This window comes from Carcharodon carcharias, chromosome 5, assembly GCF_017639515.1.
Source record: "Carcharodon carcharias isolate sCarCar2 chromosome 5, sCarCar2.pri, whole genome shotgun sequence".
NCBI classification, from domain to species: Eukaryota; Metazoa; Chordata; class Chondrichthyes; order Lamniformes; family Lamnidae; genus Carcharodon; species Carcharodon carcharias.
In genome coordinates, this window is record NC_054471.1 from 25061784 (window position 1) to 25074214 (window position 12431).

General features: G+C 49.4%; 1 protein-coding gene across 1 annotated transcript in view; it reads left to right on the forward strand.

Annotated features, from left to right (window-relative positions):
- The window catches only part of LOC121277667 (serine/threonine-protein kinase MRCK alpha-like), a 715733-nt gene that overhangs the window by 235787 nt on the left and 467515 nt on the right, over nt 1-12431 (forward strand). Inside the window, exon 2 of the mRNA XM_041187269.1 lies at nt 11240-11331. Coding sequence (XP_041043203.1) covers nt 11240-11331 — 92 coding nt within the window. The remainder of the gene's footprint in view (nt 1-11239; nt 11332-12431) is intronic.

Consider the following 12431-nt stretch of genomic DNA (forward strand, 5'->3'; position numbering starts at 1 on the left):
TGTACTGCAGTTGCTAGTTTGATGTGCATTTCCACTTAACTTCCTAAATTGCTTGAATTGGGCACCATGAACAGTGTGCCAATTGCCCTTTAATCTTGTGCTGACTGTTTACTTTTATTTCCTGAAGATGTGCAAAGCTGGTGAGGCTGGCATTTATTGCCTATTCCTTGATACCTTGAGCAAGTGGTAGCAGGTCATCTCCTTGATCTGCTACACTCCTTGTGGTGATGATCTTCCCGTGAAATTAAGAGCATTTGCTCCATGTCAATAACTCTCATTGGTTGCTGCTAAACAATCACAAAAACCAGTAATCAGAAAGCAAAATGAAATTCTCAATCATACAGCAAAATAGCTTTTACGTTTTTCTTGTAATCTCTGCTAGAAATTTCTCTTCTGGGTAAATTAACTGCAGGACTTTCATGTTAATGCTGGTGATTTGTTAAATGGCTTTTATTGCAAGACCTCTGCACCAAAAATAAAATCTTTTTTAAGAGTTCACATTTAGATTTAGAATTTAAAGAAAAGTACTTGCCAAAGAGGGAGCGCAATGAAGGTTCACCCAGGTTTCCTGGGATGGTGGTATTGTCCTATGTAGAGAGATTGTATATTCTCTAGAGTTTAGAAGAATGAGAGGTGATCTCATTGAAACATACAAGATTATTACATGGCCTGACAAGGTAGATACAGGAAAGATGTTTCCCCTGTCTAGAACTAGGGGACACAGCCTTAGAATAAGGGACAGGCCATTTAGGACCGAGATGAGGAGGAATTTCTTCAGTCAGAGGGTGGTAATCTTTGGAATTCTCTACCCCAGAGGGCTGTGGAGGCTCAGTCATTGAGTATGTTGAAGACAGAAATCAATAGATCTCTAGATAGTAAAAACATCGAGGGATATGGGGATAGTGTGGGAAAATGCCATTGAGGTGAAAGATCAGTCATGATATAATTGAATGATTGAGCAGGCTCGGTGCTGAATGGCCTACTCCTCCTATTTCCTATGTTTCTTTGTACTCTGCAGCTTGTGCTTCCTTCTAGATTAACATTAATCTTAAAGAATTGACCTGATGAAAAATGTTTGGATTTTAAAAAGCACAGTATTACGTTCTGAAAGGGATCATAAAAAATTGCCCAGCAAATGCTGAAAACCTGAATAAGACCAGAAAATGCTGGAAATGTACAGCAGGCCGAAAGGGAAAAGAGACCAGTTAGAGCCCAGAGTAGAGGCCCTTGATCAAAATCCCTGACAGAGCTGCTGTGTAGTTCCAAGATTTTCTGCTTTTATTTAGTTTTTAACTGGCTGTATTTCTTTTCCTTATTCTTTTACAAGATGTGGGTGTCACTCGCAATGCCAACTTTTGTTGCCCATCTCTAATTGCCCTTGAGAAGGTGGTGGTGAGCTGTTGCCTTGAATCGCTGTAGCCTATGTGGTGCAGGTATACTTACATTGCTGTTAGGGTGAAGTTGCAAGATTTGGATCCAGCAACAGTTTTTTCCTATCTCAGAATGGTTCCTGGGGAGTATCCTTGAATATCCGAAGTGCTTACAATGCACTGAAAGTGCCGTTTGCCAAGGAATGTAAGTGTTTGCTGCCTGTACTATTCCCACTGCTTGTTAAACTTATGTTTTAAGCCAGATGAAATGTCCACTTTTGGGTATACTCGGAAGTCTGATACCCATCATTAGGAAATGTACAGACGCAGCAGTCTTGCAGATGTTTCACCATTTAAAAAAAACATTTTTCCTACACCTTCCCTTTCTTGTCTTTCCCCATGACTTATGGTAAAGTTGGAGACCCATGCCTGATCATCCACCAGTGAGTGAGCTATCTACATGGTAGCAAGTGGCAGACTAATGGAAACATTAGTTTTAAATGAATTGTGTCTCTTTCGCCACCCTCCTATGTTTCACACATTTTAGTAGATTTAATAATAAGGACTAATTTAAAAAAGAGATTTAATATGGTAGCTGCAGAGAATTGATTTCCTCTGCTGGAAATCCAGAACAAAGGGGCATAATCTTAAAAATAGAACCAGGCCATTCAGGACAGAAATCAGGATGCACATTCCCATAAAGAATAGTGGAAAAATTTTTCAAGACTAAGGTTGTTAGATTTTTGTTAGGAAATAATGTCAAGGGATATGGTGTTATGGTGCGGCGCGTGGTAATTGCCAGGCTGACGAAATCCCAAAGGGAAACTTGGCCAAGCTATGATTTTACAATTTGTATTTATTACAAGAAGGTATGTGCACCGAAGTCAGAAGTAAAGAGTCCTATTACGGCCTTTGGAGTTTTTAAAGATTAAATTAAAACATTTATTGACAAAAGAAAAGAAAACGTACAGAATCACAGAATTGTGACGGCTCAGAAGGAGGCCATTCGGCCCATCGAGTCTGCAATAGCTCTCCAGATGCGCATCATGACTTCGTGCCATTCTCCTGCTTTTTCCCTGTACACTGCTTATTGTCCCTATTCAAATAATCACCTGTTGCTCTCTTGATTGCCTCGATTGAACCTGCCTCCACCACACTTCAAGGCAGTGCATTCCAGACTTTAACCACTCGCTGTGTAAGTTTTTTTTCAGTTCACATTTGCTTCTTTTGCAAATCGCTTTAAATCTTGTTCTTGAGCCCTTGACAAGCAGGAACAGTTTCTCCCTATCTATCCAGCCCCATCATGATTTTGAACACCTCCAAATCAAATCTTCTCTTAGTCTTCACCTCTCCAAGGAGAACGTCCCAGTCTTCAATCTATCTTCATCATTCATGTTTCTCATCCCTGGAACCATTCTTGTAAACCTCTTCTGCATTTTTTCCAATGCAATCGCACCCTTCCTATCGGATGGCGCCCAGAACTGTACACAATACTCCAGCTGAGGTCTAACTAGTGTCTTATATAAGCCAAACATAACCTCCCTGTTTTTGTACTCTATGCCCCTATTAATAAAGCCCAAGATAGTGTATGGTTTACTAACTGCTGTCTCTACCTGTCCTGCCACTTTCAATGACCTATGGACAAATACCCCAGGTCTCTCTGCTCCTGCACTGACTTAAGAATTGCACCCCTTATTTTATATTGCCTCTCCATGTTCTTCCCACCCAAAAGGAATCACCTCACACTTCTCCACATTGAACTTCATCTGCCACCTATCTGCTCACTCCACCAATTTGTATATGTCCTTTTGAAGTTCTATACTGTCCTCTTCCTTGTCAACCTTAAGTATTGACAGTTCATCCAATACTTCCTTCCTAACAATTTTGAACCCTTCTAGTAAAGTTTCCTCCTCTGTCACCATGGCCTCGGTAGTATCTGCTTCCTTGCTAAAGACAGGTGCAAAGTATTCATTTAACATCCCTGCCTCCATGTGTAAATCCCCTTTTTGGTCCTACTCTTTTACCACGCTCTTACTATTTATGTGCCGATAGAAGACTTTGGGATTCCCCATTATGTTGGCTGCCAGTCTTTTCTCATGATCTCTCTTTGCTTCTCTTATTTGCTTTTTTACCTCCCCTTTGAACCTTCTGTATTCCGCTTGGTTCTCAGTTGTATTTTCTTCCTGACACCTGCCATAAGCACACTTTTTCTTCTTTATCTTAATCTGTATCTCCTTTGTCATCCAGGGAGCTCTGAATTTGTTTGCCCTACCTTTCTCTTTTGAGGGAATATACCATAACTGTACCTGAACTATTTCTTCTTTGAAGGTAGCCCATTGTTCAGCTACACTTTTTCCTGCCAACCTTTGGTTCCAGCCTATCTGGCCCAACTCCGTTCTTGCCCCATTGAAGTCAGCTCTCTCCAGTTAATTATTCTTACTCTGGATTGCACATTGTCCTTTTTTACCATCATCAAAAACCTTATGATACAATGATCACTGTCTCCTAAATGTTCCCCCACTGACACTTAACCTACTTGACCCACCTCATTTCCAAGAACCAGGTCTCCCTGCAGATTTGTTCTTCTACATCCTTCTCACCATTTGGCAGTCTATAGACTACACCGAGCAATGTAATTGCACTGTTTTTGTTCCTTAGCTCTAGCCAAATTGTTTCTGTCCTTGAACCCTCTGGGACTTCCTCTTTCTCCAGCACCGCAATGCTCTCCTTAACCAATACTGCCACCCCTCCTCCTTTTCTTCCTTTCCTGCCTTTTCTGAATACCTTGTACCCAGGAATATTTAACACCTAGCCCTGCCCTTGCTTGAGCCATGTCTCTGTTATCGCCACAACATCTGTGCCTATAACTCCCCAATCTTATTTACTATATTCTATGCATTCACAATAATGCACAGTAATCCTGATTTAGACTTCATGACTTTCCCCCTTACTCTGACTCCACCTATTAACTTACTATTCTCTATACCAGTGCTGTCTGTCTCTCCCAGTATTTTGTACTGCCTGGTATTCCTCTCTAATACCCTTGGTTCCCACACCCTTGCCAAGTTGATTTTAAAGGCCTCCCAACAGCACTAGCAAAACACCCAGCAAGGAATGCAGTCCCAGCTCTGCTCAGGTGCAACCCGTCCGGCTTGTACAGATGCCAATATCCCCAGAGCCAGTCCCAATGTCCCAGGAATCTAAAGCCCTCCCTCCTGCACCATCTTTCCAGCCACACATTCATCTGCCTCATCCTCCAATTTCTGTACTCACTTGCAAGTGGCACTGAGAGTAATCTGGAGATTAATACATTTGAGGTCCTGCTTGCTAATTTTTGAACTAGCTCCCTAAATTCTAATAACAGGACTATATCCCCCTTCTTACCTATATCATTGGTATCATTGTGGACCACAACCTCTGGCTGATCAACCACCTCCTGACAATGTCCTGCAGCCACTCTGTGACATCCTTGACCCCAGCACCCAACTCCCTCGCCTCGGGCTGTCAGCCTACCCTCTCGCCTCGGGCCGGCATCCTTCCCCCCCTCACCTCGGTCCGTCAGCCTTCCCCCCTCACCTCGGTCCGTCAGCCTTCCCCCCTCGCCTCGGTCCGTCAGCCTTCCCCCTCACCTCGGGCCATCAGCCTTCCCCCTCACCTCGGGCTATCAGCCTTCCCCCTCACCTCGGGCCGGCATCCTTCCCCCTCACCTCGGGCTATCAGCCTTCCCCCTCACCTCGGGCTATCATCCTTCCCCCCTCACCTCGGGCTATCAGCCTTCCCCCTCACCTCGGGCCGGCATCCTTCCCCCCTCACCTCGGTCCGTCAGCCTTCCCCCTCACCTCGGGCCGGCATCCTTCCCCCCTCACCTCGGTCCGTCAGCCTTCCCCCTCGCCTCGGGCTGGCATCCTTCCCCCCTCACCTCGGGCTATCAGCCTTCCCCCTCGCCTCGGGCTGGCATCCTTCCCCCCTCACCTCGGGCTATCAGCCTTCCCCCTCGCCTCGGGCCGGTATCCTTCCCCCCTCACCTCGGGCCATCAGCCTTCCCCCTCACCTCGGGCCATCAGCCTTCCCCCTCGCCTCGGTCCGTCAGCCTTCCCCCTTGCCTCGGGCTGGCATCCTTCCCCCCTCACCTCGGGCCATCAGCCTTCCCCCTCGCCTCGGGCCAGTATCCTTCCCCCCTCACCTCGGGCCGTCAGCCTTCCCCCCTCGCCTCGGTCTGTCAGCCTTCCCCCTCGCCTCAGGCCATCAGCCTTCCCCCCTCGCCTCGGTCTGTCAGCCTTCCCCCTCGCCTCGGGCCGGCATCCTTCCCCCCTCGCCTCGGTCTGTCAGCCTTCCCTCTCGCCTCGGTGCGTCAGCCTTCCCCCTCGCCTCGGTCTGTCAGCCTTCCCCCTCACCTCGGGCTATCAGCCTTCCCCCTCACCTCGGGCTATCAGCCTTCCCCCTCGCCTCGGGCCGTCAGCCTTCCCCCTCACCTCGGGCCGTCAGCCTTCCCCCTCACCTCGGGCCGTCAGCCTTCCCCCCTCGTCTCGGGCTATCAGCCTTCCCCCTCACCTCGGGCCGTCAGCCTTCCCCCTCACCTCGGGCCGTCAGCCTTCCCCCCTCGCCTCGGTCTGTCAGCCTTCCCCCTTGCCTCAGGCCATCAGCCTTCCCCCCTCGCCTCGGTCTGTCAGCCTTCCCCCCTCGCCTCGGTCCATCAGCCTTCCCCCTCACCTCGGGCTATCAGCCTTCCCCTTCGCCTCGGGCTGTCAGCCTTCCCCCCTCGCCTCGGTCTGTCAGCCTTCCCCCCTCGCCTCGGTCCGTCAGCCTTCCCCCTCACCTCGGGCTATCAGCCTTCCCCCTCACCTCGGGCTATCAGCCTTCCCCCTCACCTCGGGCTATCAGCCTTCCCCCTCACCTCGGGCTATCAGCCTTCCCCCTCGCCTCGGGCTATCAGCCTTCCCCCTCGCCTCGGGCTGGCATCCTTCCCCCCTCACCTCGGGCCATCAGCCTTCCCCCTCGCCTCGGGCCGGTATCCTTCCCCCCTCACCTCGGGCCGTCAGCCTTCCCCCTCACCTCGGGCTATCAGCCTTCCCCCTCGCCTCGGGCCGGTATCCTTCCCCCTCGCCTCGGTCTGTCAGCCTTCCCCCTCGCCTCGGGCCGTCACCCTTCCCCCCTTGCCTGGGTCCGTCGGCCTTCCCCCTCGCCTCGGGACAGCACCCTAGCCCCTCGCCCTGGAACAGCACCCTAGCCCTTCGCCTCAGGCCGTCAGCCTCCCCCCTCGCCTCGGTCCGTCAGCCTTCCCCCCTCGCCTCGGGACAGCATCCTATCCCCTCGCCTCGGGCCATCAGCCTTCCCCCTCACCTCGGGACAGCACCCTACCCCCTCGCCTCGGGCCGTCAGCCTTTCCCCCTCGCCTCGGTCTGTCAGCCTTCCCCCTCGGCTCGGGACAGCACCCTACTCCCTCGCCTCGGTCCGTCAGCCTTCCCCCTCGCCTCGGGACAGCACCCTACTCCCTCGCCTCGGTCCGTCAGCCTTCCCCCTCGCCTCGGTCCGTCAGCCTTCCCCCTCGCCTCGGGACAGCACCCTACTCCCTCGCCTCGGGCCGTCAGCCTTCCCCTTCGCCTCGGGACAGCACCCTACTCCCTCGCCTCGGGCCGTCAGCCTTCCCCTTCGCCTCGGGCCGTCAGCCTTCCTCCTCGCCTCGGTCCGTCAGCCTTCCCCCTCGCCTCGGGACAGCACCCTACTCCCTCGCCTCGGGCCGTCAGCCTTCCCCCCCCCCCCTCGCCTCGGGACAGCACCCTACTCCCTCGCCTCGGTGCGTCAGCCTTCCCCCTCGCCTCGGTCTGTCAGCCTTCCCCCTCGCCTCGGTGCGTCAGCCTTCCCCCTCGCCTCGGTGCGTCAGCCTTCCCCCTCGCCTCGGTGCGTCAGCCTTCCCCCTCGCCTCGGTCCGTCAGCCTTCCCCCTCGCCTCGGGCTGGCATCCTTCCCCCCTCGCCTCGGGCCGGCATCCTTCCCCCCTCGCCTCGGGCCGGCATCCTTCCCCCCTCGCCTCGGGCCGGCATCCTTCCCCCCTCGCCTCGGGACAGCACCCTGCTCCCTCGCCTCGGGCCGGCATCCTTCCCCCCTCGCCTGGGGCCGGCGTCCTTCCCCCCTCGCCTGGGGCCGGCGTCCTTCCCCCCTCGCCTGGGGCCGGCGTCCTTCCCCCCTCGCCTGGGGCCGGCGTCCTTCCCCCCTCGCCTGGGGCCGGCGTCCTTCCCCCCTCGCCTGGGGCCGGCGTCCTTCCCCCCTCGCCTGGGGCCGGCATCCTTCCCCCTCGCCTCAGGCCGGCATCCTTCCCCCCTCGCCTCAGGCCGGCATCCTTCCCCCCTCGCCTGGGGCCAGAATCCTTCCCCCCCCGCCTGGGGCCGGCTCCTTCCCCCCTCGCCTGGGGCCGGCATCCTTCCCCCCTCGCCTGGGGCCGGCGTCCTTCCCCCCTCGCCTGGGGCCGGCATCCTTCCCCCCTCGCCTCAGGCCGGCATCCTTCCCCCCTCGCCTGGGGCCAGAATCCTTCCCCCCCCGCCTGGGGCCGGCTCCTTCTACCCTTTATTGCCCTCCACGTGTGTGTGGTTCCTATTCTTAGTTACCATTTATTTTATCATTCCTGAATTCTGCCATTCAATGTGGTCACTTATGTTTCTTCTTTCACCTCTCTGTGTGTATTTACAGTGATGTGTCAAGGACTCCAGCTACATTGTGTTCTGTTGCTGGGAGTGGCTGCACTCCTTGCCTTACATTGGGAGTGAACAGTGACATGCAGGCACACCCCGAAAAGTTGAAGGCTGTCATGTATGAAGGATCCTAGTCAACCGTACCTGTCCATAGCATTACAACCACGTAAAGATCCAGCTCATATTCGTACAAGTCTAGTAAACCTGAATATATTTTCCTCTCCAGATTGAAACTTTAACTGTTGCTCCCCTGCAGGTGACCCAAATATTTGACACTGCATGGGTTAAAAAATGCTACCTTTTAAATTGAAAGGAATGGAGGTGATCGCAAGGCTGGATGCTCAGGTGATGCAGTTGTAAGAGCAAAGTTCATCCTTTAATTCTGACTTCTACCTGATGTCTGAACAGACATTGCAGCTTATCATTTTTTATTTTCATAACATAAGCCATAAACATTATGGGGCCTAAGTGTCTTTAGTACTTTTCTGCACCCACACTCCCCCAAAACCAGTGACCAACGTCTTGGCAGATTTTGACAGCGCTTTTAAAAATTCATTCTTGGAAAATGAGTGTTACTGGCAAGGCCAGCATTTGTTACCCATCTCTAATTGCCACTTGAGCAACTGGTAGTGAGCTGCTGCCTCAGACCACTGCAGCTCATGTGCTGCCCGGGATCCAGTACTTTGACCCAGTAATAGCGAAGGAACAGCTATATAATTCCAAGTCAGGATAGTGTGGCTTGGAAATAATGATGGTCCCCTGTGTTTGCTGCCCTTCTACTTCCAGGTGGCAGTCACGGGTTTGGAAGGTGCTGTCGAAGGAGCCTTGGTGAGTTGCTGCAGTGCATCTTGTAACAGATACACACTGCTGTCACTGTGCGCTGGGGGATGGAGGGAATGAACGTTTGAGGTGGTGGATGGGACGCTGATCACGTGGTTACTTTGTCCTGAATGGCACTGAACTTCTTGTGTGTTGCTGGAGTTGTATGCATCCAGCCAAGTGGAGAGTATTCCACCACACACTGGACTTGTGCCTTCTAGATGGTGGACAAGCTTTGGGGAGTCAGGAGGTGAGTTACTCTCCACAGAATTCCCAGCCTCTGACCTGCTCTTGTAGCCACAGTATTTATATGGCTGGTCCAGTTCAGTTTCTGGTCAGTGGTAACCTACAGGATTGATAGTGGGGGATTCAGTGAAAGTAATGCCATTGAATGTCAAGGGGAGACTCTTTGTTGTTTAATATTGTTCAGTGTTCTAGTATCCATATTGAAGAATTTACATTCATGACATGATCACTTCATTTATTGCGTGGTCATCAAGAGTTGTTGTAACTCTTGTCACTATAATTGCTATGTTCAATCATGTAACACCGTTTAAATGTGGCAGTTCCCAGACTACTTGGGTGTTGATATCTTGTATGGATTCAATCTGTGCGTCATTTGATAAGGTCATGTCCATAGAACATTTCCTGGCATCTTGTCTGATCGTTATAGGGAGTTTATTTACCAACAGGTCTCCAAAAAGAAAGAATGAACTTGTAATTCTACCTTACGCAACCTCAGTACATATGAAATAGATTTACAATCAGTGCATTACTGAGTTTTACTCTGATATTGATACAGTGGACCCTCCACCCAGCTGACCTCAGTAAGTTTGGTGGTAAGAAGCCTCTTGCCTTCAGTAAATAGCGGTACAGACTGAATATCCTTTACCTGTAAATCCGAAAACCGAATGCATCAATTTTTTGAGCATGGAAAGTCTCTGCCCCGAGCCACACGACCTGAGCTGACACGAACCTCACTGGCTGCACCCGACCTTTACCGCGGGAAGTCTAGTTGTTTGTCAGCGCTTGACATGAACCTCGCCAACACTCTCTGAACCCTCTCCTACAAGCAGAATCACAGAAGGCCCCACGCGTAGGAGCTTGTTAGAGGTGCCCTGGTATTTATTATTCAATGATGCATCTTATTTTTCTAGCCATTCTATTTACTTTAGACTATAGCTAGACTAGGCTTACAGTATTGTAATGTAAGTAAGCCTTGTCTTATGTGCGGTATCAGAAAACCGAAATTATCTGAAATCTGAAATACGATTGGCCCCAAGGATTTTGGATAAAGGAGAATTGACCTGTACGTTTATAATTCTTACTTTCCCTATTCCCCAAAGCATTGATAATTCTCAACATGTGCACAGTAGTTTGCATCTTGATGAATTCAAGTACATAGGATGAGACGTTTTATCTTGCTCACTTATGCTGTTGTCTGTTACCTACATAATTCCTTTTTCAATGATGCTGAGGTTTAAATGCTGGGATGATCACTAAACTAATATGCTGAATGTGACTAGAGCTTGACTGCCTGTTAATATTACTGTGACTAACAATGTCCAAAATATTGCCGGAAAATGCAGCAGAATCCAAACAGATAATTTAAGTGAAGTTACTGGGAATTTTGGAAAGCTCAAAGCAAATTAAAAAGTATTTAACATCTGCTAAGTTGATGGCATCTGCTAGCAGATCGTGACACATGTTGCCAGGAGTGCAAGGAGACTGCAGTGATTGCAGTACTTTGCTTGTGAAGCAGGATGGCAGTTCTTTTCAAGCAGTAGTAGTGGAATAGAATCTCCCATTCAAGATGGAGATGTGGAGAAATCTTTTCTGTCAGGGTCATGAGTCTATGGAACTCTCTTCCCCAGAGAGGTGGAGGCTGGGAAATTCAGTAATCTTAAGGCTGAGTTACATGGATTCTTGATTGACAAGGAAGTCAAAGGGCATAGGGGATGGGAAGGGAGGTTGAGGCCACAATTAGATCAGCCATGATTCTTATTGAATGGCGGAGCAAGTTTGAAGGGCTGAATGGCCTACTCCTCTTAATTTGTATTTTCGAAAATGATGATGCACCCATGCAAAAAGCATAGGATAAAATCAGCATTTCAGTTACATGTTTCAGCATCACCCTCACATCTCATAGCTTGTAAGACCAAGTGTGATTGGTAGATGCTACGGTTTTAAGGTGAAGTGTTAGCTCTGATGACTTTGGCCACTTAAGATTTTCTGCCAGTATCCATGGAAGTGATTTACAAGCAGTTTGTTCGCTCTTCCCAGCTTCTTTTCTGTGCTGTGCTCTAACACTTCGCTCAGCATTCCTTTAATGTGAAGTAATGCTTATGTTTTTGTTCTATTTCAGCCAAGCCTTTCACTGTTAAGGTGAAGCAGATGCGACTCCACAAGGAAGATTTTGAAATCCTGAAAGTCATTGGCCGAGGAGCATTTGGCGAGGTAAGCATTCTCTGGCTTGGTGTCAGCAGCAGTCTTCTGGAAGTATACATGTGCTTGTGTGGAAATCTGTGGCTGTACTGCTCGCCACGTGCTGCTCAGCTTGCATCCGGCTTCAGTTTGGTTGTTAATCGCACTCCAGGGTGATTTGGAACAGGCGTGTAGTTCTTTCTGTGTTGCAATTTGACGCTGGAGTGTTGACTAGTAGTGTTGTGTAGTATTTATTTGCCATTTCAGCCTAATGGAAAGGGGCCAGTGAAAGAAACTATATCCATTCTCCAGCTCACCAAGGCTCTACTTCAAAAACAACGCAGCATGTATTTATTATTGGAGCAACTTGTTGCGTACTCTTTGATTATGCCACTCATAACATAAATATAAAAAACACATGCCCTTTCAAAAACTTTAGATATTTTTTAAATTGAAGGTTGAGACTCCTTTGATTTTATTCCTGTCCTCCAAAGGGAGCAAACTATTGCTACTCTGAACCAATAGCTGGGGGTTGTAGAGAGAGGCCAGGGCTGAGACTTCTCTTGCTTTCTCTTTCCCTGCCTCTGGAGGACTTCTTGTAGCCACATGGCTCAGATCAGGCTTATGGGATATTGGCAGCCAAGCCCATAACTTGCTACCCTGTGGCACTTAGCCTGCAATTATGGTTAAGATCTGACTATAATGTTAAGCATAAAATGTATCTTTTAATGTTCACGCTATCTTAAATGGCATCATTTTGGTATCCTTAAACCTAATTCATACAGTTTAAAATAGCAACCATGATTCCACCATTGATGCCATAAACCTATACAGTGCAGATAAGTGCACAAAGCTTCATCTGCATTTATCAGGAATATTATGGTGGTTCTGTAATCTCTTCTTAAATATATTAAGTTGTATTCCCCCCACCTCTCAGGTTTTTACCATCAGGTTTTACTGTGTAATCTTAGAATCTTATAGCACAGAATGAGGCCATTTGGCTCATTGTTGTGATGGCTCTGTTCAATTAGCCCTAGTCCCTGCCCTTATCTCATAGCTCTGCAGTTTTCCTCCTTAAAGTATACATCCAATTTCCTTTTTAAAATTATTTCCAGTTCTCTTTTTGGAAGCAC